Source organism: Xenopus tropicalis, chromosome 1, assembly GCF_000004195.4.
Source record: "Xenopus tropicalis strain Nigerian chromosome 1, UCB_Xtro_10.0, whole genome shotgun sequence".
NCBI classification, from domain to species: domain Eukaryota; kingdom Metazoa; phylum Chordata; class Amphibia; order Anura; family Pipidae; genus Xenopus; species Xenopus tropicalis.
The window spans coordinates 172,385,523-172,410,003 of record NC_030677.2 but is presented as its reverse complement, the minus strand read 5'-3'; the positions used below and the strand labels follow the sequence as shown (position 1 = coordinate 172,410,003).

General features: G+C 39.6%; 1 protein-coding gene across 2 annotated transcripts in view; it reads left to right on the top strand.

Annotated features, from left to right (window-relative positions):
- The window catches only part of kcnn2 (potassium channel, calcium activated intermediate/small conductance subfamily N alpha, member 2), a 115,622-nt gene that overhangs the window by 68,662 nt on the left and 22,479 nt on the right, over nucleotides 1-24,481 (top strand). For both annotated transcript variants that reach the window (XM_012956293.3, NM_001127000.2), the window contains 1 exon segment: nucleotides 16,234-16,375. In XM_012956293.3, the coding sequence (XP_012811747.1) occupies nucleotides 16,234-16,375 (142 nt within the window).

Here is a 24,481-nt window from a genome sequence, read left to right as displayed (position 1 = left end):
GCTACAATTTAAAGTGAATATTCAACTTTACATTTTGTTTTATGTAGAAATCGAAATTAACTTTTAATCGGTATTCAATTTTCATTTTTCCATTCTCCTGAATGTTTTTGCTTTGTCTCCAAACAGATTTTTATCTGCAATAATAAAAAAAAGTACTTTAGTTCTTTTAAAAATCAGCAAGCATTAGGGCTAGGAACCTGCCTTTAGTATACATGCAGAAAAGGTTAGCTGGTTTGTTGGTTTAACCTTGTCAGTGTCTAATGATGTCAATATGTTATTAACACTGAGGAAGAAAAATCCCGAAATGGGTAAAATTCAGATTAGATACAATAATTTCTGATGATCGGAAATGTCACGAAAATGCTTATGAAAAAAATCGTAATAGTCACGATAATATTGTATTGGCGATCCAAAAGTCACGAAATTTTCGTATATGAACGACCGTAAACAGCAGGAAAACCTTTCTGACTTTGAACCTTCAGTGCATGATTGGAAGCCTCCCATAGGACTCAATGGCACTCTGCAGCTCCAACCCGGCCCAAGGAAAGTCTCCCATAGGGCTCAATGGCACTCTGCAGCTCCAACCTGGCCCAAGGAAAGTCTCCCATAGGGCTCAATGGCACTCTGCAGCTCCAACCTGGCCCAAGGAAAGTCTCCCATAGGACTCAATGGCACTCTGCAGCTCCAACCTGGCCCAAGGAAAGTCTCCCATAGGGCTCAATGGCACTCTGCAGCTCCAACCTGGCCCAAGGAAAGTCTCCCATAGGGCTCAATGGCACTCTGCAGCTCCAACCTGGCCCAAGGAAAGTCTCCCATAGGACTCAATGGCACTCTGCAGCTCCAACCTGGCCCAAGGAAAGTCTCCCATAGGGCTCAATGGCACTCTGCAGCTCCAACCTGGCCCAAGGAAAGTCTCCCATAGGGCTCAATGGCACTCTGCAGCTCCAACCTGGCCCAAGGAAAGTCACAATACCGAAGCTTGAATGAATCCGAAACTTTCGTACTCGGTGCGACAAATACGATTTTGTTGCGTAAAATTTGTACAAAAAAGTCACGCAAGTGAACAAAAAAAATGCAGAAAATAAGCACAGTTCTATGAATTAGAAAAAATACAAATTTTGGTATTTGGAAGCAATCATACTTTGGTAAATGTGCCCCTTAATGTCAAAATGTCACATTGAGCTCTTCTAATACAATAGAAAACATGCTCGGCGGGAATTACAGGCCAAGATAATAGTCACTTTAGACAAAATATAAAAAACTTAGTTTGAATTATTTAAATCCATTTATGTATTTAGCATATATGAGAGAGAAAGAGACATAAGGTGCACACAATAAACAGTTGTTTTACCTGGGAAAAACAACATAAACAATGCAGAAGAATGGCACTCAGTGTCAGTCTTTCAAAAGAAGATTGACTCAAATTCCGTGAGTGCCTTTCTTCTGCATTGTTTAGGTCCTAATGTGGAGTGAAACGTTGGACACAGGTAATATGTGAAATAAAGAAGATATTCTGTTGTTTCTATACTTGAGAATGCTGGTCCTTACCAAACATATATGTATATACATAAATACAGTTAAAATCTGTGCTTAGAGATTTAATTTCTGTCACATGACTCACTGAAACTTTTGTATTAAAATAATTAAAGTACCCCCTTTATAATAATATGTGACTATTAGTCACCTTGGAGTTCCATGTCTGCATGGTGACTTATAATATACTTTTATTTTACAACATGGGGGACATTATTCACTATATTTAATACACAAGAGCCATGCATATCTTGTAAATGATAATGTAATGATGCTTAGTGATGCAGTTTCTGTCACATAATTAAACAATGTACCCCTGTTGTAAATCTAAATATTAGTCACTTATTATATTCTTTATTTTACAATAGGGGTGTACATTATTCATCATATACAATATTATTTATACACAAATATATACATTTACACAAAAACCTGCACATTAAGAAACTGATTGTGTGTTATTCAATCCTGACACTCAAAAGATAATAAACCAGCCCAAAAGTGTCACGCTTATTGTATAAACCAAAAGCAGTCCTTGCTATAGCAGGTATTCATACAAATGTCATACAAATGTGCACCAAAATTACTGCAATTCCACTTTTATGCATTCTGGCTTAAAGGAGAGCTATAAACCCAAACAATGTAGGTCTCTATAAAAATATATTGCATAAACTAGCTCTCATGTAAACCCTGTTTCATCTAAATAAACCATTTTCATAAAAATATACAAAATTGCCATTTTACAAATTAAGGGCCGCCTCCTGAGATCATAGGATTCACAGTGCACACAAACAAGCCAAGGCACACATACATGCTAGGCCCCATCAGCCAATGAATGGACGGAGTTCTGTCTCTTGCTTCCACACTACTTCCTGTTACAGTTAAAGCTGCATTATTTCCTGTCAGCTGATCTCTGAGGGAGCACACAGCCCATCACTAAATGGGGGCTCAAGGGAAAGGATGTAAAATTGCAATATTTACTGGAATATATATATATATATTCCAGTTTGGCGAGATTCTTTAATAGATCACTTAACATAATAAAAACTATATGCTGGTTAAGTATTCATACTGGGGTATAGTTTTCCTTTAAATATTCAGTGTCAGCCATACATGTATGAGAATGTAGAAAGCTGGGAGAAGGGCAGAAATTGTATGTTATTTGTCTGCTCAGTACTAAAGGAGGTAGTTAGCACTTTACTTGAGCAGGAAAGTTGACTTGTCTCTTGACTTCAGGCTGCTGGCAGCAGGAATATTGCTTGGGATTCTGACTGGAGATAATTATATGGAAATTAAGTGGGTCAGCTACAGAGGGAGCAGGGCAGGGGGGAGATACTCGGTTGATTTGCTTAATGCGCTCACCCTTGAAGAAAGCATAATTTCACATTTACTTAGTTCACTTGCTGAAACCTGGTGACCTTTTTCCAGTGGGAACACCTTATATAACAATATATAATAGATGACGTTGCAGCCATTGCTGATTGACTGAAGCAGGCAAAGCCATGTGTAGTGACTCTACACTGTGACGCATGAAAGCCAGGGTTCAGTTTCCATGTTCGTAGTTTGATATAGTGAAGAAAACACTGGTTATTGCATTAACTACAAGGGTAAGCGGTGCTTTACAAAGAGAAGCAAGTGAACCGTTTCAATAAATACAGATTCAAGTACACAAAGGTTTCGACTCCTTGACATTGTTAGAGGGAGATTCCTGCCCACAACTGATTCAGGCATAAAAATGTAAACTGTAAGTGGTGGTTGTACAGCTTGATTCCAGTTAAGGTTGAACTTGATGGACTTTTTTCAACCTAACTTACTATGTAATTGGGCTTTGTGCTTCTGTATGTGCTTTTTATGCTGCAGCTCCACTGTATGCTGCTCGTAAATGCCCTTGAATTATACAATCTAAAATTTGACTCAATAGCAACTATTAATGCACAGCAAAAGAGGGGAACTATAAAATTGCACACAGGTAAAAAAAAATACTTTAATAGCCTATTGGAGATCAGAAAATCCCCTTAAAATGTTAATATAAAAGCAAAACCACAATACATATCATAAATAGACAAAAAGGCACCCATAAATCTATATTCTCAAAAGTCCCCAAACTTCTCCCCTTTAGAAGTCCATTACTCAAAGTTCCAATTTTGTGTAATTTTAGAGAGTTTTTCTTACTCACTTTTTAAAAAAGCGCAAATGTCTCTATTTATTAAAAATCTGAATATAAAAACCACAAATGAAAAAAAAAACAGCAAAAGAATCCAAATCAGTAAACCACAAAATCCTTGTTTTTATAAGAATTTTTGTGTGCAAAACAAACAAGAAAAGATCATGAAAACCTTTAAAACCACAAACTGGATAAAGAGGGTGCCCAATAGAATGTACAGACTGCAGATATGGAACTTGCAGATATGGAACTTGTTATGCAGAATGCTTCTGACTGGGTTTTCCAGATAAGGGATCTTTCTGTAATTTGTATCTCCATACTTTATCTACTAAAAAAAATGATTTAAACACTAATCAAACCCAATAGGATTGTTTTGCCCCTAAGTAATTAATTATATCTTAGTTCAGATCAAGTACAAGATACTGTTTTATTATTACAGAGAAAAAAGAAAACATTTTTAACAAACTGTGAATCAGTTGGTTAAAATGGAGTCTGTGGGAAATGGCCTTCCCATAATTCTGAGCTTTCTGGATAACGGGTTTCTGGATAATGGATCGTATACCTGTATAACTAATATTGTGTTGACTCCCTTCCTTTTAAATTGGAGGATCTAACTTTTGGTTTGAACTTGTACCTGTTTTCCTATGTCTGAAGCCCAGTATGATGTGATTTACATTTTCTAACAGTTCAAAAAGCTCTTGGACTCAACATCAGATTAGGTTTCCATTTGAAACGGATTGGTAGTTTACTGTGACTATTAAGGACAGTTCTAATTAGAAAATGTGTTCTGTCAATTTCTGTCAAGCAAAACTGGAAAAGTATATTGCAGATAATGCACCAAGAAAGCAGCATTAATCCAATTCAGTATAGTTAATGAGGAAGGAATGAGATTTGCCGAATGATTTATCAGTCTGGTTTTACTGAGGAGCGGTTAGCCTGGAGGTTAAGTGATCTGCCTTTGATGCAGGATCTCAAGCTGGACAAACCTGGTTTGAATTCTTGTGGCAATTCCTACTGACATTGGGCAAATCATTTATTCTTCTGTTGACGTGGCATGATTACTTTGCATATCAGTCTATGAAAAGGTACATTTTTGTTTTCTAAACCATATTTGTCCTTAGTGATTCTGAAACTTACAGATCATGTTTTCAACAATGAATAATTATTATTAATATTAACAACCCTAGTTACAGTTTTTGCAGTTCCAGGTGGAACGATGAACCAAAACACACAAATAGGTTTCACTGGCGTACCTGCTGTTCTGCTGGGCCAGTCTCCTGTGGCACACACTCCTGTGGCTCACATTAGACTGTTATTTCTTGTTCACGGGCTCTCACATACATACTAACGATTATATGAATTTTGAAATGACTGCATTGTTATGGCATTTATAATTGTCTAGTTCTATACTTATATGTAATATAATAAATAGTAAGAAAGAGGTTATCTTTTAGACAGATAAACTGGACATGCTACCTACTGATTGGTTGCTCTACGTATCTAGGCCTGTAACAAGCTTTATACCATTACAGAGAGTTAAATGAAGGCTTTTTAATGAAAAACCACTTAGGTTGTCTCCATCACAAGGGCATCCACAAATTCTTGCAAAATTGCTCAAATTTGTTAGTGAGAAGTGTATCTTCACCATTCAAGCACGCCGAAAATTGCTTTTTTTCTTACAGTTTTTGCCTCAGTTTGATGCAACAGTCATTTAACCATCTATTATTTTTTCATGACTATTCACAAAATATTTGCAAATTGCAGTAAAAGTAAAAGTTGTGATTAGCTGCATTTTTTCTATGTGATTTTTACTACAATATGTGGCCGATACATTCCATATTTAGGATCTTTATTAAGGTTGCTTACACATGAGGCAGCAAGATCATCCATTCACACTAATTCAATTATAAACAGAATGCCAACTGCCTAGAATAATTATTAAATTATGGGGGGTTATATATAAAGAGATACAAAGTTTGTTACAGGTCTAATCACCTATAACAACTGATTAACAGGTAGAATTTATTTATTGATCACATGTTTAAAAGCAAACATCGCATTGCCTGCTATGGGCTACTTCTACTGCTATTGGGCAAATGAGTGCCTTTTATAACAAATGGGGAATGTGTGTTACAAAAAATTCTGTGTGCAATGCAGTTTGTTATGTGCGCTGGCCTCAAAATGTGTCTGTGTGCACGGCTTAGACAGAACATTGCCCTTCTACTGATCCCTATACGGCACTCTTTGTAATGCCTTGAGCTTCTTGGGATTTCTTTTTTTTATGGTAGTTGTTTAAAAAAATTACAGAGCAGCCATAAATCTTCCTTTCCTGCATTTTCGCTAGGCCACATGAAATATTCTTGATTATTAGATTGGCCAGCAAAATCTTTTTGTGTTGCCCAAAGGGCATTTTAATATTCCAAAACTGATGATACGATAATAGTCTTTTATCTGACAACAAGTAAAAATGTTCATTTTAAGACCATTTTTCTGTCTAAGCAAAGGCACGCTGTACCAAGGCAATGCAAACAGCCATGCTAAATATGTTTTTAGTTTTGTTTTATTAAGCAGATCTGCTGAAAATGTGACTTGATTGCTGTCCTAAAGGTAGAAAGCATACATGTCCTTCTCAGGCCCTCCACAAGCTATATGGAATTTTATATTTCATGTCCTATATCATTCAAAAAAATTCAAAACAGGTCATATACTGATTCACATTTTTCTAGGAGTATTATAATTGAAAATACTGCACTCCCTTTTCCTTTATCCTATCAACCAGTTTGTACAACTGTCACACTGGAAATCATATAGATGGAAAGAATACCCTCCAGGGTCGTTTGTGCTCATTCAAGTATTCATCTAGCATGACCTATAAAAACTAGAACTCCCTGCCTTCTTGTGCAGTAACTGAAGTGGAATGAATTGCACAAAGGATGCCAGCACATCACACCAATGAATGTAAACAGCCTGCAACAAAAAGAAAAACTCGGAAATATTACTTTCTTTATTTATTGTTTAGCAGAGTGCTTTAAAATGGCAACGTCACTCAGAGCAATAAATAAAGCAATTTCTTCCCCCCAAAAATTATTATAAAACTCTGTACAAAATGATGTGTGTATTTAGTTTCCCTTTTTATTCATTTATTTTTTCCTTGTTTTTCCTTTTTTTCCTTTTTGTTGAAAGCAAAATACTTTTCAATGATAGGTGCTGCAACGCATGCAGATCGCTTTATAAAAAATAAGAAGGATGGTGTTTTAAGGTGTGGGGTTGTGTACAGATAGAGACAGCTGAACTAGCGCAAAAGGAATAATATTTTTGTAAAAATGATTTATTAATGTGTCTTTAAAATTGGCTACATTTGTTAGGTTTTATTATGGTTTTTGAATTGTGTATGTATGTATGTATGTATGTAAAAGCGATTGCTGAAAATTCCGCCCTACGCCTCCTACATGTGCCTGCACCCGAATGAATGGGATACGCTCGGGTGCAGGCACATGTAGCCGATATACGTATGAAAACGCGAGATAATGCAAAGTCTCGTGTGGCATTAGCCTAATACTGTAATTAAGGGGCAGATTTATCAAAATGTAAGGGTAAAGCTTAATACATAAAAACTCCCCCATGTTCTATTCTTTCCTATGGGATTTTTGAAAGTGTATTTATCAATGAGTGAAAGTTGCAACTCTTCTAAAATTGGAAATAGAAATTGCTATTTTAAGAATTAACGGCAGCCTCCTGGGATTGTAGGATTCACAGGCACACATACATGCTAGGCCATATTAGCCAATTAATGGACAGAGTTCTGCCTTTTACTCCCACACTACTTCCTGTTACAGTTAAAGCTGCATTATTTCCTGTCAGCTGATCTCTGAGGAAGCACCCAGCCCATCACTAAATGGTGAATCAAGGAAAAGGATGTAAAAGGGCAATATTTACTGATATATATGATATGATATAACTGATATATATATATATATTACATATTTGGCAAGATTCTTTAATAGGCCACTTAACATAATATAAACTATCTGTTGGTTAAGTATTCATTCTGAGGGTATAGTTTTCCTTTAATGTATTAAGCTCTAAACTCACATTTTGATAAATCTGGCCCAAGTGTCAATAAAGCGTTTGCTATAAATGTAATAATATACGGAATAGAGTAACAAAAGAAATAGTGATTTATGCTTTGCAAATGATTTTGCTCCATAAGGTGTATTATATTGATGTCATAACTGTAGGGCAGTGTTAACATTTGCGCTTGCAGCATGTGATGTGTGATTATAGGGGTCAAATTCAGTGCATTTCCTCAAGCACATTGTATTTTACATGCAGCTCATTAAGCCCAAATGTGTGCTGAGAATTGTGCCATGCATCTACAGCAGGCACCTTAAGCAGGGGGTAATTTTGAAATTAATTTTGAAAATAACAGTTTGAGAAAACACAATTATTTTCTATATAGTGCCTACATTTTAAAGGGTATCTGTCATGCCCATTTGCTATCATGTCATTAGCTGGACTTCCTTCTGGAAACAGGTATCACATTGTGCACTGATCCAAGGTCTATTTCCAATTATTAGTGATTAATATAAAAGTCATTATAACGAGGGACTAAGGCTTTACTGTCTCTCATTAGAACTCTTGAAACCTTCTCAGTATCAGAGTACCATTATTTATGATAAATTAAATAATTCCATTATCTTCTATTTATAGCAGCTTAAACTTGCCTATACACTGTGAGAGATAGGTTCTTGTGAGCACCCTGAATCTCTTCTATACATACTGGCATTGGGGCATATGAATAGATACATTATTTGCTGTGGCCCAAGCATTCTCTGTAGAAGAAAATATCAACACTATCCCTTCTGGCCAAAATAATTATGTCTTTGCTACTGTGGTTTCTGTAGAATATCCCATGCTATGATATGTTACTGTGTAATTAGCCCTCTGTTACTGGCACTATGGTATACAGGTATGTTATTCATTATCCAGAATTTATCCAGAAAGCTCCAAATTACAGGAAAGGCATCTTCCATAGACTACATTTTAATAGAAAAATTCACATTTTTTAAAATTAATTCCTTGTGCTCTGTAACAATAAAATAGTACCCTGTACCCCAACTAAGATATAATAATCCTTATTGGAGGCAAAGCAAAAAAGATCCCTTATCTGGATACCCAAGGTACTGATCATTCTGAATAACAGGTCCCATACCTGTATTCCATGACAAGCTAATGCAAAGAATGTATTTCAAAATGTACATTTGTACATTTTGTTGTAGGGTATGTTTGTTACCTAAATATCTTGGGCTAGACTTCCATAGATTGTTGGGCAACGTTTTATGTGGGGAAAAAAGTGACATATCTTCACATGGCACTATCCTTAAGAGCGGAGAAAGAAAGATGCTGCTTGTTCCCATAATGCCTGCTATTACTCATGTAAATGTGCTAGCTGCAGACAATGATGGGGTCCATAAGGGGCCCAGGGTATTCCCTGTTAAATGTGTGTGTCATGGTTTATTATTGTAGCACAAAAACACATCTATCACAATTATATACTAATAGCTGCAAAAGTAAAAGGAAATGGAGATAATTTTCTCACTGGGATTGAAGCTCCTTCATTTGTATCTTGTCAAAGTGAATGAGTGAGGTGAAAAGGCAATTTATTCAGAAAAATATTAAAATAAGAATGTGTATTATGTATTTGCTGGACTGCCCATAGGGGAGGTGTAGTGTACACTGTGCTTAGCTGCCAACATATTAACCTCATATTTATATTTTGCTTGTATGGCAAACACAGTTCCCCCTTTCCTTGTATAAATCTGCAGAAAGCAGAGCCGTGCAAAGAGAGAGCTGAGATTTGCAGCAATGGCATATGACCAGGGAAGCGTCAAGGCACCCGCTCGTACTTACCATAACCAAAACCTTGCATATACCTGATATATATATTATATATATATATATATAATAAAGACACCAAGAGCCCTGGATGGATTTGAAGAGGTTGCAGCTTTTTTTTTTAACAATATTATCAAAACATAACTGTAAATAACAGTTTAAATAACAAACATTACTCCACCCGGAATGCTTGCCTATAAAACTCCACTGAGTGAATGAGCCACTGCACTTTGATGTGCAAGAAAAAGCAAAGTAAACCTCACTCAAACCCTTGTCTACTGGGACCATTACCCAAAGAGCTCACGACCAATGCTACTAAATAGGGAAATACTGACCCATTTCCCAATCCAGCAAGCATTACCAGCTCAGGTGTGCATATCTCCAAACTGTCCGGATTTTGTCAGGGCAGTCCTTTTTCTAACAGCTCAGCCAGCAGTCCCGGATTCTTACTGAAAAGTCCCTTATTTCCCTTTGATCTCCTGCATTGAACGCTAAAAAAGATACAAAATTGAACAAAAAGTAACTTTTGTCAGTGAGCCCAGAAATCTTACCAAGCTTCACCTGCGCTTAGAAACATTGTTTCTCAGACTTAATTAAATAAATAGCTTTTGGCAGAGAGCCCAGAAAGTTAACAAGCCACACCTGCACAAGCTAAACAGGTCTTTTGGGGGAACTGAGGCAGCTTAAGGCTAATGCCACATGGAGCATATTCTCAGCAAGCCGAAAACTGTTTGCCGAGAATTTGCTCCATACACTCAAAAATGAATGAATGAATGTGCCTGCTCCCGAATGAACTGAATACACTTGGGTGCAGGCACATGTAGCCTATATCTGCCGAAAATGCAAAGTCTCGCTTTTTTTGGCAGATATTGCCTACATGTGCCTGCACCCAAACATATTCCATTCATTCGGGAACAGGCACAAGGTAGGTGATTTTTACAGCAGCGGCGCATATTCTCGGCAAGTGGGTTTTAGCATGCCGAGAATACACTCCATGTGGCATTAGCCTAAAGGGCAATTTCAGCTTTTTTAGCAAAACTGTAATAACACATAAAACAAGACACAAAACCCCCAGAAATGTGTTCAAACTTTAAATAACCTGCCAAATTTTAAAATTGGAGTGGAATTTAGGCGGTGTGGTTGCAAAAATGGGTATGGTCAAAAATTTTTCCCTGGAATACATGCAGCATTTCTTTTTGCCCCTCTTTCCATTCTTCAAATCTAGGAGGTATGTGCCAGAATTAAATTCCTCTCACTACCAAAACCCTTCCTCCCTTTAACCTGCCTAACCTGCCTAACCTTGTCAGAGCTCCCCTGCCTCTGTTGCGTTTGTCTGGGAAGCCCTATTAAAGTGTTTGCAAACATGTTCCCTACTCAGTGTTTTCAGTTTATTTTGCTATTTTAATTTCATAATCAGAGAAGTCAAAATCCCAGAAAACATAAGAAGCTGTGCTCTGTGAAGCTGCGAGTTGATAACCAGAGCTGCAATCCGATGCTTATGGTATTTAAGTGGGCCTTTGTATTTTTCTTTTAGTCTTTTCTGTTTTGTTCATTATTTGTTATGCATTGCTATGTAAATGCATAAATATGGTCCTAAGAGAAAGACAGTGTCTTGTTCAAGTTAAATTTGACTAATGAAGCTAGGGGTTGCTGCTTGAGGTGACATTTGTTCTTGCTTATTATGGAATATATTCTGCATGCTCTGTTTGTTGCTCAAACGGATAAAACGTGTCTCTTGGCTTTACACTGTGATTTGATGACAAAATATGTACCAATTCCTTTCAAATATAATTTAAAAATCTTCTTTTTTCCCTTTGTACTTATTGAGATAGTAAGCAATTTAATACCCTATAGCAATCTAAAGCATTGTAAAAGCTGAAGGGAAGTAAATGAATAATATTATATCATGCACCACTGCCCCTCCTGTTACATTTTCCTCTCTAAATGACACCCTTAGCCAAACTAATTGCTCTATGGCAGTCAGGCCAATTTTTAAGATGTGACGACCTGAAACCATGTTCGACAGTAAATTATTCACAACTTCTGTTTGGCAGAAAGTCTCTGCTCTAAGTGAAAGCTCTGCAAATTACTTTCTCATTTGTATCTTAAGGCTAAAGTGCATTATAGTTATAGTGTTTTTCATTATTATAGCTATCTTGCTGCACTCCTGACATTGGTCATCTATCTCTTATCACCCTCAGTACTATGAGGGTAATAACATAGCAGCAACTTTAATATGGAGGAAAACATGCACAGGGGACCTTAGATGTATTTATGCTAGTCATGGATATTGCACATGAGTACAACTAGAGGGGTTTTTGTTTCTAAATAAATAATCAATAATATACATACTCCTTTCCCATCGCCTTCTCTTTTGCTTTACATTTCCCCCTTCTCTTTAGCTCTTTTTGATGTTTTTTGTTTCTGTACTCTATTTTTCCATATGACTTTCTTTCATGTTAGAATGTTTATATGCATGATGATTAGGTAAGCCCATCGCTGTGCAAATTATTTGTATGCAGTCATTAGGGAAACAGTTTTACTTGTAACATAGCAATGTGAATTGTAGCAACAAGAGAGTAAGAAAGTTAGCAAGTCCTTGTGAAGGGAAGACCTGTGACCAGAAGACTTCTGACTTAAGTCACAAGATGGTGCCAGTGATAACTAAGAACTACAGGCCACTGTAGTGTTACTCACAGTTGTAGGGCCCGGGTCATTTGGTTCAGTGGAAGGAGCCCAGTGTAATATGTGTGTAGTGGATAAGGCAATTAGATAAGAGAACTACAGATTGTGTATGTTACATGTTGCATATTTTATATAGCAAGCACATTGCAGCAGTGTGCCCCACACAGTTAGTGTAAGGGGACTGCTGATGAGTCTCTGGCTTTTGCAAGTACTTGTATGTATGTATATTTATAGAGTATATTATTATTATTTGTATTATGGAGTATATTTGTATAGAGCTATTTGAGGATGTAGCGATAAAACAATAAATTAATATAGCAAATGGGGGTCAATACAACAATAAATACAAGGTACAGTTACAATAAAGATTAACGGCTAAGTTTTATAGACAAGCAGAAGGAAGGACGTCTCTTCCTGCATTACATTTGTACCATAAGCTTTACACTGTATTGTAAGATGAGTGTTACAGAAAATGAATATCTAAAAAATACATATAGCAAATCAACCTTTACATGTGTTATACTCTAGACTGCAAACAAAATTCTAATGCCAAACACTGTCTTTAGATACAAAGGGGCAATGGCTAGGTTATAAATGCTTTTTTTTTCTTGATTGGAGTTTATTTAACCACTTTTAAACACAACCAACTTTTTTCTAGTTCTGTGAGTAGTGAATTTCATAACTTGACTGTTGTTACAGTAAAGAAATCCTTCCTCTGCTGTAGGCGAAACCTAATCTACTTCTCTGTTAAATTATGTACTCTTGTCAACAGCACTGTCACAGGGATTACAAGTTTTTTAGACAAATATTTCTATTGACAGTTTGTTTGTGTGTGCAGTGTAGTAAAATGGGGGAGTGCACGCTTAAAAACAAAAGCTTAGTCTGCTGACTAGTACTAACTGAGAAATAGAACTGGGCAGAGATTAATTTCTCACTTTTAAGAGACCTGCCTTGTGAGGTGCTTCATCGCCCCTGGTGGGAGATAATGCACACAACACATTAGTTGGAATCACCATGTGCAAAACACATTACTTCTGGTGATCCTGGGTAATTGCATAAAAAAATGCAGAAGGAGGAATTTTGAAGTGATTACTTAGCACTGCTGGATGTAATGTGTTTTACACGCAGCGATTCCAACTAATGTAAAGGGCAAGTATTTTCAGGCACTTCTTTGTCTGCGAGAGAGATTTTCCACCGGACTTGGTGGCAAGTTTTAGGTGAATGAAAACAAGATTTACTACCAAAGCCGATAGTGTGCATAGAGGCTGCCTAATAGCCAATCTTAGCCCTTAATTGGCACTTCCATGACCTTTTATGATGCTTGTGTTGCTCTCCAAGTCTTTTTACATTTGACTGTGGCTCATGAGTAAGAAAGATTGGGGACCCCTGATGTAAGCTGATGTTCTGTGACAATGGACCTCTGCAGGGGCTTGTAATATATTTTACTAATATTTTGTGGTGACACCAAAACAAAAATTCCAGCAAAAGGAAAATATCCTAATATATTTTATGAAAAAATAATGTAGAATTTCGTACATGACTAATACAGATTGTCATATGCAGAGTCCTCATGAGTTTCTTGACTTTAATCCTCTGAAGTAATTTTACTTCTTACAAACATCCATAAATGCTTCTTATATGATATTGGTTACTTGTGTTACACATTATCTGTAGGACATCTTTGCGTCATTTGAGACATTTCAAATCCCTTCATGTAGAGCAGCAAGTAATGTGGGACTGTGCTGTACCTGCAAACCTGCCTGCAAGCAAGTTTAGATATCTGTGTTTCTGACATCTTAGCCTTTAGCAATCCCATGACTTGATTCAGTATTAGTGAAAGTATTTCCTATATTCATTAATACACAACTGCATCACTGATGACATTTACATTTTAACAAGATAGAAAAATACTTGGGGAAGTGAGACAATTATAACATTTTTCAAGTAGAAGGACTTATTTTATTTAGATGATAATATCACGTGTATATGCATAATTCAGCTAAAGGGTCTCTTTGTATCATTTACTTTTTCAGATATTCATGTGGTCCTGAAAATGGAATTGCACTTAACCGAGGTTACTATGATTTATTTATCTGTCTCTTTTATGGAATGGGGTTTTGGGAGATGACATGATAATCACGAAAACCCTGTCACAGCAGGAATATGATAGGCTACTGACTTCTTAGCTAAGGGAGTAGCGTGAAACCCTCGCTAGTTTTCTGTAATGAGAAGGGCAGCACCAAATCCAGAATTAGGTTCAAGAATCATCCAAATACTAGCATTTTTTGTAGCATTTAGTTTCAGCCAAACCATGAGTGGATGATGATTTTTTTTTCCTGAATATACAAACTAGGGTTCAGATTTGTTGCAGGATTTCTCTAAATATATGAGGGAAGGATTTGGTACAGATATTGTGCATTTGATGCTCTAGTTATGAGTTGCTTAATACCGTATCACTATACATGTGGAACTATGCCTGATGTAAGAGAGGTGTGTGTGTATTTCTCCATGTGTAAATTTTATGACACTGAGATGGTATTTCTCAGTTGTTAGCAAAAGTCAGTTTATCTGTAAATCTGGCAAATCTGCATAACAGTTCATTAGCTCTTTTGCAAAGTTCTTGTGTGGCTTTATGTGCTTTACTGGCAGCATGGCCCTAGCGAGTTTTTGTTTTTCTAGCGTCTGCATGGATTTCATCCAGGTTCTCCAGAAGTCATAGCTGCCTATTTATATACTTTTATACAGCCAGCCAATTATGTGTAATTTTTTATATTACACTGTGATGATAGTAGGTCACATTCCTTCCAAATAAAAACTATAGCTAAAAGCAAAAATAAAAACTGCTTTATCTACAATAGTGCCATGTAAGCCACTATTCCTCTGTCTGTCTGCTTAAGAAGTTAATGTTTAAGCCATATATGCACCGCTATAATAGTACAAAACAAAGTTTCATAAACTTTCAGACCATGCATGGCCTCTGAATTATCATCCCGACAACATGTGTAGCAGGGGAAGGGAACCTATAGCTCGGGAGCCAGATGTGGCTCTTTTGATGGCTGCATCTGGCTCGCTGGCAAATCTTTAATAAAAAAAATAACGGGGGCGTGGCCTGTGCTCGGCGGAAGACGTCTTCTATCCGCCGAGTGCAGGCCACGCCCTCCTCTGCATCACATCCGCATCCGGCATCCTTGGGACCCACCCTACCTTGTCCCGCAGCATCCGCGGCCAAACATATTGTATGGCTTTCACGGAATTACATTTTAAAATATGTGGTGTTTATGGCTCTCTCAGCCAAAAAGGTTCCCGACCCCTGATATATAGCCTGCTTTATTCACAATAGAAGCTAGAGAAAATAGGTAAAGAATTGCTTGTGACCAACCAAATCCTAATTACATATAACATATAAGTGCAAACTTAGCACATAACCATTAAAACTGTGAATTTCTTAGCACCTATATTTACAACTGCTCCATGGCTAATATCATTGTTAATTTTGGCAATTGTACGTTCTTTTGACACTAGTTTAGCTTATATCTGGCTGTTTTCTTTGGTGCTAAAATATAACAACTGAATTATTGATACACTGTAATGAAGTTATGATTACCAATTCAATTATATTATTGCATAAATTATGACATCATATATATTAGCAACTATTTTATTTTATATAAATCCACTAATGGTCAGTATACATGATGCTAGGCTTTAGTAAATCTTCAGTATGTTTTGTTTTACAATTCTTTTCTCTCTTTGTTCATTAATTGTAATGTGGTTATCTTAACTTTTATAAAATAGTGTATATCTTCTAGAATTTATGTTCCGTTTATTTGGATTTGTGTTTTAAAAATACTGACGCATTCAGTAATTGAATTCTGCTTTGATCTCTGTGTCTCTTTATTGAGTTGACCATAGTTTATATGATTCTGTACTCACAGAGTATCTTTTGCCTGTTTCAGATACCATGATCAACAGGATGTTACTAGCAACTTTCTTGGAGCAATGTGGTTAATTTCAATTACTTTTCTATCCATTGGATACGGGGATATGGTACCGAATACATACTGTGGGAAAGGAGTGTGTTTACTTACTGGAATTATGGTAAGAATACATTTTTATTGCAGCTATTATTTTTTTATGTCCTTTTTTGAATAAAAAAAAGTTTTTCATGAAAATGACATATTCAGAAAGAATCTGTAAATTATTTTTCCATTTGTGTGTTCAGTGTTTATTGGAAGTTTGTGTCTAAACTTACCAGTTTGCTGGAAAATAGTACTGTATTTGAACACATTTGAGCACCTTTTATACACTGTGTCAAAGTTATAAAAAACCTATATTTCTCGGTCGTCCCTAGGCAGCACAGGCACAGTGGGTTAATGCGCTCTTCCCTTTAGGAGGCAGGATAGCAAAAGAAAGAAAAAACTAGGTCCTGTGTCCCCTGCTCCGCCTCCCTCATCCCCGCGTTAACCCCTCCTCCAACAGTTCTTTGCTATCCTGCTTCCTGGAGGCAGGAAGCCTGGGAGCTCTGCTCCCTTCATTTCCTTTATTTCTTTTATTTCTTTCATTTATTTACTCATTTTCGATTTATTTATCCATTATGTATTTCTTTCAGGTTTAACTTCTTTTACTTTGCAGGAAAGGATTAAGAATAACACATAGGGCAGGCTACTACGCTGCCAAGATCTGTCAGGGGGAATGGAAAAGGCATGCTCTAGCGCTGCCTCCTACCCCATACACAGTTTGCTGAAGAGCACTCATGGCATGCACCTGCGCTGCCAAGCTCTAGCAGGGTCAATGGAAAGGGCATGCTGTAGCGCTGCCTCCAACCCCTATACAGAGGGAGCGTGTCTGACAGACAAGCGACGGGGTTTCCCCCCCCCCTACACCTCGGGACCCACCAAACACCGCGGGCTAAGCAAGGCAAGCCAAGCGCTGCCATAAGAGCCCCACACATACCGCCATAAGAACCGCTACCCCCGGCAACGGCGGTCACGCTCAGCCGACACAGGAAACATTTTTTTTTTCAAATGTGGCGCCATTCTTTGTGGCAAAGCAAACGCACTAGACCCAGAGAACAGACTCAGGAGAGCAAAAAGAGTAGATTTTCTCCTCAACATATTGAAAGCCCAGCAGAGATACCAGATTGGTTTAAACCATTTCAAACCACTTTGTTAGGCATTTCTTCTTCCCTAGAGAAGATTTCTACCATGCAACTACCGCAACAAGGCGCTTCATCAGACAAAGCAGTGACACAGGGCACAGCAACCAATGTTGCTAACAACCCTGCACACCCAGACACAGAGGGCTATTCCTCAGACGAGGACAACCCAGACCTCAGCGACACTGACAGCTTAGACCCAGTAACGCACCCTACTGACTCATCACGCAGATCCCAAGCAGAGGCCATTAATGTGTTATTAACGGATATGTTCCAAACACTAGGCATACAGGAAGAAGTCAAAGAACAAAAGACCCTAGATAAACTCTTTGGCTCTACTCTCAAACATCAAAAACATTTCCCAGTACACGACACGGTACACAAGCTCATTAAAAAAGAATGGAAGACTCCAGATCGCCGCCTATCTAAGGATAAGAGACTTGACACCCTGTATCCCTTTGACCAGCAACACAAAGACGTGTGGGATAATATCCCTAAGGTGGATGCGCCAGTAGCTAGGTAAGCTAAGCGCACTACCATCCCACTGGAGGACGGGACTTCCTTCAGAGATCCCATGGACAGGAAAGCTGAGAGCTTACTCAAGAACATTTTTTCCTCAACCAATACAACCTTGAAACCTACAATAGCAGCAGCGTGCGTGTCACGCACAACAGTCTTGTGGCTTGAAGAAGCCCTCTCCACTGTTTCAGATGACTCCTTCGACATGCATGGCCAGCTATCCAAGATTCTCAATGCAGTTCACTTCCTATGCGACTCATCCATGGACATTCTCCAGCTTCTAGCCAAGACATCAGCTATGTCGATCGGAGCCAGGCGTGCTCTCTGGATGAAAACTTGGAGCGCAGACCCAGCCTCAAAGAAGAATCTAGTGGCCCTCCCCTTTACGGGAGCTTCACTATTCGGTCCCGAATTGGACACCATTATCAACAAGATCAAAGGTGGAAAAAGCAATTTCCTACCACAAGATAAAAAAGCTCGCCCCGGCAGCTCACAACCCAACCGGTCCTTTCGTCCTACCAACTATACCAGACGCTTCCCTCAAGGCGCAAGGCCGCAGAACACATACTCAGGCCACACGAAAGGCTACCGTGCCAATAAGAAACCAACGTGAAATTCACAGAGGCGACCCTTCAAGGGCCCATCCGACAAATCCCAGGAGTCATGAAGTACAAGCCGCCCCCGAGAGTCCGGAGGCGGTAGGGGGTCGTCTCTTACTCTTCAGGGAGGCATGGCTGTCCACAACAACAGACAGATGTGTCCAGCAACTCGTTACGTCGGGCTACATGATACAATTCCATCATCAGCCGCCAGACAAATTTCTCGAATCAAACATTCCCCCCACACTCCAGGAGAGACTCGCACTCAAGCAAGCCATAAACACTATGTTAGTCTCCAAGGCAATCATACCCGTACCAACACCAGAAAAGTCATCAGGTTTCTACTCAAACCTTTTCCTGGTTCCAAAAAAAGACGGAACATTCCGACCGGTGCTCGATCTGAAGGCCTTGAACAAGTACCTCCGGGTCCCATCATTCAAAATGGAATCCCTCCGGTCAGTGATAGCCAGTGTCCAACAAGGAGATTTTTTCACGGCAATCGATCTTCGAGATGCCTACCTTCACATCCCTATCCATCGACACCATCAAAAGTACCTAAGATTCGCATTCGCCGGAAGACACTTCCAATTCCAGGCACTCCCCTTCGGCCTGGCCACGGCTCCCCGCGTCTTCACGAAAGTAATGGCAACCTTGGTAGCCCATATGCGGCAACAAGGCCTTTACATACTCCCTTATCTGGACGATCTCCTGCTAAGGGCGCCGTCACACTCCCAGGCTCTCGCCGGGACCAACAAATGCATAAGCATCCTAGAGTCACATGGATGGCAGATACACCACAAAAAGAGTACTCTACTCCCCACACAGTCGATCATCTTCCTAGGCGTCCGTTTCGACGCCACCCTACACAAGGTGTTTCTCACTCCAGAAAAACAGAAAACCCTATCGGGGGCCGCACAAAAAGCCAAGGGCTCCCCATCAATAAACGCAAGAGCGTGCATGCGCCTTCTAGGTCTGATGATGGCCTCCATAGAAGTAGTCCCATTCGCTCAATTTCACATGCGACCACTACAACTAGAGTTCCTTAGACAGTGGCCCAAACGACATCACAACCTAAGAAGGCCGATATTCTTATCCCAAGCCACAAGGCTCTCTCTGCAGTGGTGGCTCCAACCAGACAAACTCCTCGCCGGAAGGACTTGTTCCTTCACCGACTGGGCCGTAATAACAACGGACGCCAGCTTACTCGGCTGGGGCGGGGTATTCGACCACAGAACAATACAGGGAAAATGGTCACCACAGGAAGGAAAACTCCACATCAACCTGCTGGAACTTTGAGCGGTATACCTATCTGTCACCCACTGGACACACCTTCTACAAGGACGTCCAGTCAAAATCCAGTCAGACAATGCCACCACGGTAGCATATATAAACCACCAAGGGGGCACAAAAAACCGCAATTCATGGAAGGAAGTGCACCGGCTACTTCAGTGGGCGGAGCTCAACCACTGCCGACTAAGGGCAGTATACATCCCAGGCCACCTCAACTGGGAGGCAGACTTCCTCAGCCGCAACTTCATAGACCACAGGGAATGGTCCCTACACAAAACCGTATTCCAACAGATCACACGGCGCTGGGGAATGCCACAGGTGGACCTTATGGCCTCCCGCTTCAACCATCAGGTCCCCCGTTATTGCACCAGATACCGGGACCCACAGGCTTTTGCGATAGAAGCAATGACCACGCCATGGAACTTCAGCCTGGTATACATATTTCCACCCATACCCATGATTCACCCAGTACTTCGCAGACTGCTTCAATTCCAGACGACGGCCATAATCCTAACTCCATTCTGGCCACGGAGGGCATGGTTCTCCGACCTCCAAGAGTTGGCAATAGCAGCACCATGGAGGCTCCCTCCGAGACCAGACCTTCTACACCAAGGCGAGTTCCACCACCCTGGTCTGGAAAACCTAGCTCTCACGGCATGGCTATTGAGACCGCCATCTGGTCTCGAAAGGGCTTCTCCACCGAGGTAACATCCATACTCATGAAAGCCCAAAAGCCCGTAACAGTAGCTTCATACCACCGGATTTGGAAGACATTCCTCTCCAAATGCTCACACATCCAACGCAACTCCTCTGAATGTCACATTCCCACATTACTGAATTTTCTTCAGAGCGGTCTTGACAAAGGCCTAGGCGTAAACTCCCTGAAGGTAACGTCAAGACATTTCTACAGGCCGCAATACGCATAAAACCGCCATACAAGGATCCACTCCCCCCTTGGGACTTGAACCTAGTTCTCCGAGCTCTACAGAATCCTCCATTCGAACCACTAGCTACAATCGAGTTGAAACTGTTAACCTGGAAAGCGGCCTTCCTGACAGCGATTTCTTCAGCTCGAAGAGTCTCGGAATTGGGGGCCCTATCTCATAAACCGCCATACTGCATCTTCCATCAGGACAAAGTAGTACTCCGTACTCTTCCCACGTTTCTACCCAAAGTCACGTCGGCCTTCCATCTCAACCAGGAGATCATTCTTCCCTCGCTCTGCCCCAAACCATCGTCCCCACGGGAACGACTACTCCATAACCTGGACGTGGTAAGGGCACTAAAGTTCTACATTCATAGAACAAGAGACATTCGTACTTCAGACTCACTCTTCATACTGTATGGCTCCCATCGCAAGGGCGCCAAAGCCTCTAAAGCATCCATCGCTCGCTGGATTAAGGGACTGATCACCTCAATCTACCGTAGCAAGGGTTTGCCGACTCCGCTGAAGACATCGGCACACACCACCAGGGCCCTCAGCACCTCATGGGCAAGAGCCAACACAGCATCTGCTGAGCAGATATGCAAAGCAGCCACGTGGTCATCAATACACACTTTCACAAAGTTTTACAAGTTTAACGTTTTTTCTTCCGCGGAAGCCACTTTTGGCCGCAAAGTTCTTCAGTCAGCAGTGATGTAACTGCCACTCCTTCCCAGTTGCCATGTTAGAGCACCTTCTACTCTCTCAGTTTTCAAAGTTATCTAGGTTCTCTTATCCATTACCTACTGCTCTCTACACTGCCCACCCTCTCTCTTCGCTTTGGGACAAAACCCACTGTGCCTTTGCTGCCTAGGGACGACCGAGAAAAGGGGATTTATTATACTCACCGTTAAAGCCTTTTCTCAGAGTCCCGTCACGGCAGCACAGGGAGTCCCACCCCTATGTTTCTGCTAATCAGCTGTGCTAACCGGAACTGTTGGAGGAGGGGTTAATGCGGGGATGAGGGAGGCGGAGCAGGGGACACAGGACCTAGTTTTTTCTTTCTTTTGCTATCCTGCCTCCTAAAGGGAAGAGCGCATTAACCCACTGTGCCTGTGCTGCCGTGACGGGACTCCGAGAAAAGGCTTTAACGGTGAGTATAACAAATCCCCTTATATAGTTCATCAAATGCACAGCACTAGTGATGGGCGAAATAATTCGGCAAACATGGATTCACAGCGAATTTCAGCGTTTTGCCAACGGCGGATTGTTTCATGAAACGGGCAGAAAAAAAATCACGCAGGAAAATATGCCGCGTGTCAAAAAAATGTCACACGCATAAAAAAAGTTAATTTTTTTGATGCTCAACATTTTTGCATTCTTACAAATTTTCAGCCATTTCGTGAATCTTTGAAAAGAATAGCGAATTTTCCAGCAAAGCTAAATGGCACAGATTCGCTCATCACTACACAGCACTTCTCCTTAAAAGAACACGTTTGTTACAAAATCCAGTAAAAGAAGTCAGACATGCATTAATGTTTTGAAGGACTCCACCTCCTCCCTGACAGACAGACTGACTTAGTCAGTACATTAATATATAATTTTATATGTAAATATCTATATGGCACATTGCAAACAGTATTCAGACTTCACCAAGCCTCTATGAGTAACTAAATGCTACACTGATATTTAGTTTTTATAGGAAAATGATGAAACTGAACATTTGTTAATTTGTCCTTGTCTTATGTTAGAAATAAAATCTTAAGGAAACTTAGAAAGACTGTCATATGCTGTTTGCTTAGATATTCTGTCCTTTTTTGTATTATTACACAGAAGGTAAACATCCTAAAATGGGCCTTCACCAGTAAATCACTATAAGGGGGAGATTTACAAATCCACGAACGGTCCGAAGGCGTCTGAATGCGTTTTTTCATAAAGATCGGTATTTTTGCGAGTTCTTCGTCGCCGTTGCGACTTTTTCGTATATTTTCAGTGACTTTTTCGCCGCCGTTGCGAAAAATTCGGACTGGTTTTTCACCCGTTTACTATCGCTCAGTACTAAAAATCGCGACGGCGACGAAATAGTCGTGCAAAATACGATAAAGTGGCGACGGCAATGAAAAAGTCGTGACGGCGCCGAAAAAGTGGCAAAATTTTAGTTTCAATACTATTTTTTCCCTTTCGGGATTCGGATTAGTGGACTTTTTCATCTTTCATCGGCAACTATTTCATCGCCGGCACGGTTTTTTCATATTGAGCGATAGTAAACGGCGGAAAAACCAATCCGATTTTTTCACGATGGCGATGAAAAAGTCACGGAAAATATCTGAAAAAGTCGCAACGGCGACAAAAAAATTGCAGGACATACGGAAAAGTCGCAACAAAAAGTCGCAAAAATACCGATCATTATGAAAAAACGCCTTCGGACCGTTCGTGGATTAGTAAATCTCCCCCTAAGAGTTGCTATAGTTTCTGGATAAAAACCAGACAATTAAAGGATCATAATCTAGGTTGCAAATCTGAAGGACAGCTGGAAAAGTTAAAATTACAGATTATTCCAAATATATTAGAGATAAAGTAATGCAAATACATACATTGGGAAAGGATACAACACAATATCAATATAAGTGCATGGATAACCCAGTGGACACTGCAAATAAAAGTTACATGAAACTATGCAGATGTGGCCTAGAAAAGGTCAGCTAATAAAGTTTTGCGCAAACATGAAAGAGACTTGTAAATTATGACACAGAGGGGCTACTCAATTAGAGAGAGCTTCAGAGTTCAGTAGCTTCTTCATAAGCCTGTACAGGTGGGTGGCACAAATCATGCCTTTACTCGACTCAGAAAGCATGAGAGTGACCCATTTGCAATGTGGGAAAGGGTTTTGTAGTGAGATGAGTCCAAGACAGACTTGGGTGGCCCAAGAACTGGCCCATGTGTAAGATTTAGATTTACATTTCATTTTATTTACATGTTATGGTAACCTCATAGAATGGACCAGTGGGGGTGAGCTTTTGGCATACTTTAGCCCCCCAAATTTCACTACATCTGATTAATCCTATTTGGATTGTTTATCTTTCAGCTCTTTCATGCATTAGGTGAGGACCTATAATAAATCCAAAATCCTTGAATATATTTGAACCTTTTCTCTCTGGCTGAAATATATTCAAGCCTATATTGATAGCCTAGTGCTATGTATTTGGCACACCAGTTACTTAAATCTGCACAAATATCTATCATCTGCTTAATGACATAATAGAAGGGAGTGGGAGGAGCTAATTTCTATCTTTTTTCAATTTTTCTGGAATCTTTGTTTTAATAGGTATCAGTGGCAGCCAATGGCAGAGGCACATTACCCACATGATTCTTATTTTCAAACAAGATTTACCAATTCAGCCTTTTTCCTTTTGTATAGCCATAACATATTGAGGGAAATGACATTTTATACAGAACTATTGACTCAACTTGAATTCTGTCACAGGTACAGAAATTGATCTTCATGCTATGTTAACATGGTTCACTGGCATCATAGATTCCATTTCTTTTATTCCTTTTATAGTTTTAGATCCTTTTGAAGAGTAAGCGAGCAATACTTTTTAGAGTAATATGTTGCATTAGCAAAAAGAAATAATGAATGACTTGATTTGTTTTCACAGAATGTATGCAGTTGGCTAAAATGCAAATGCGCACCAGATGCTAGCAATACTTATTTCATC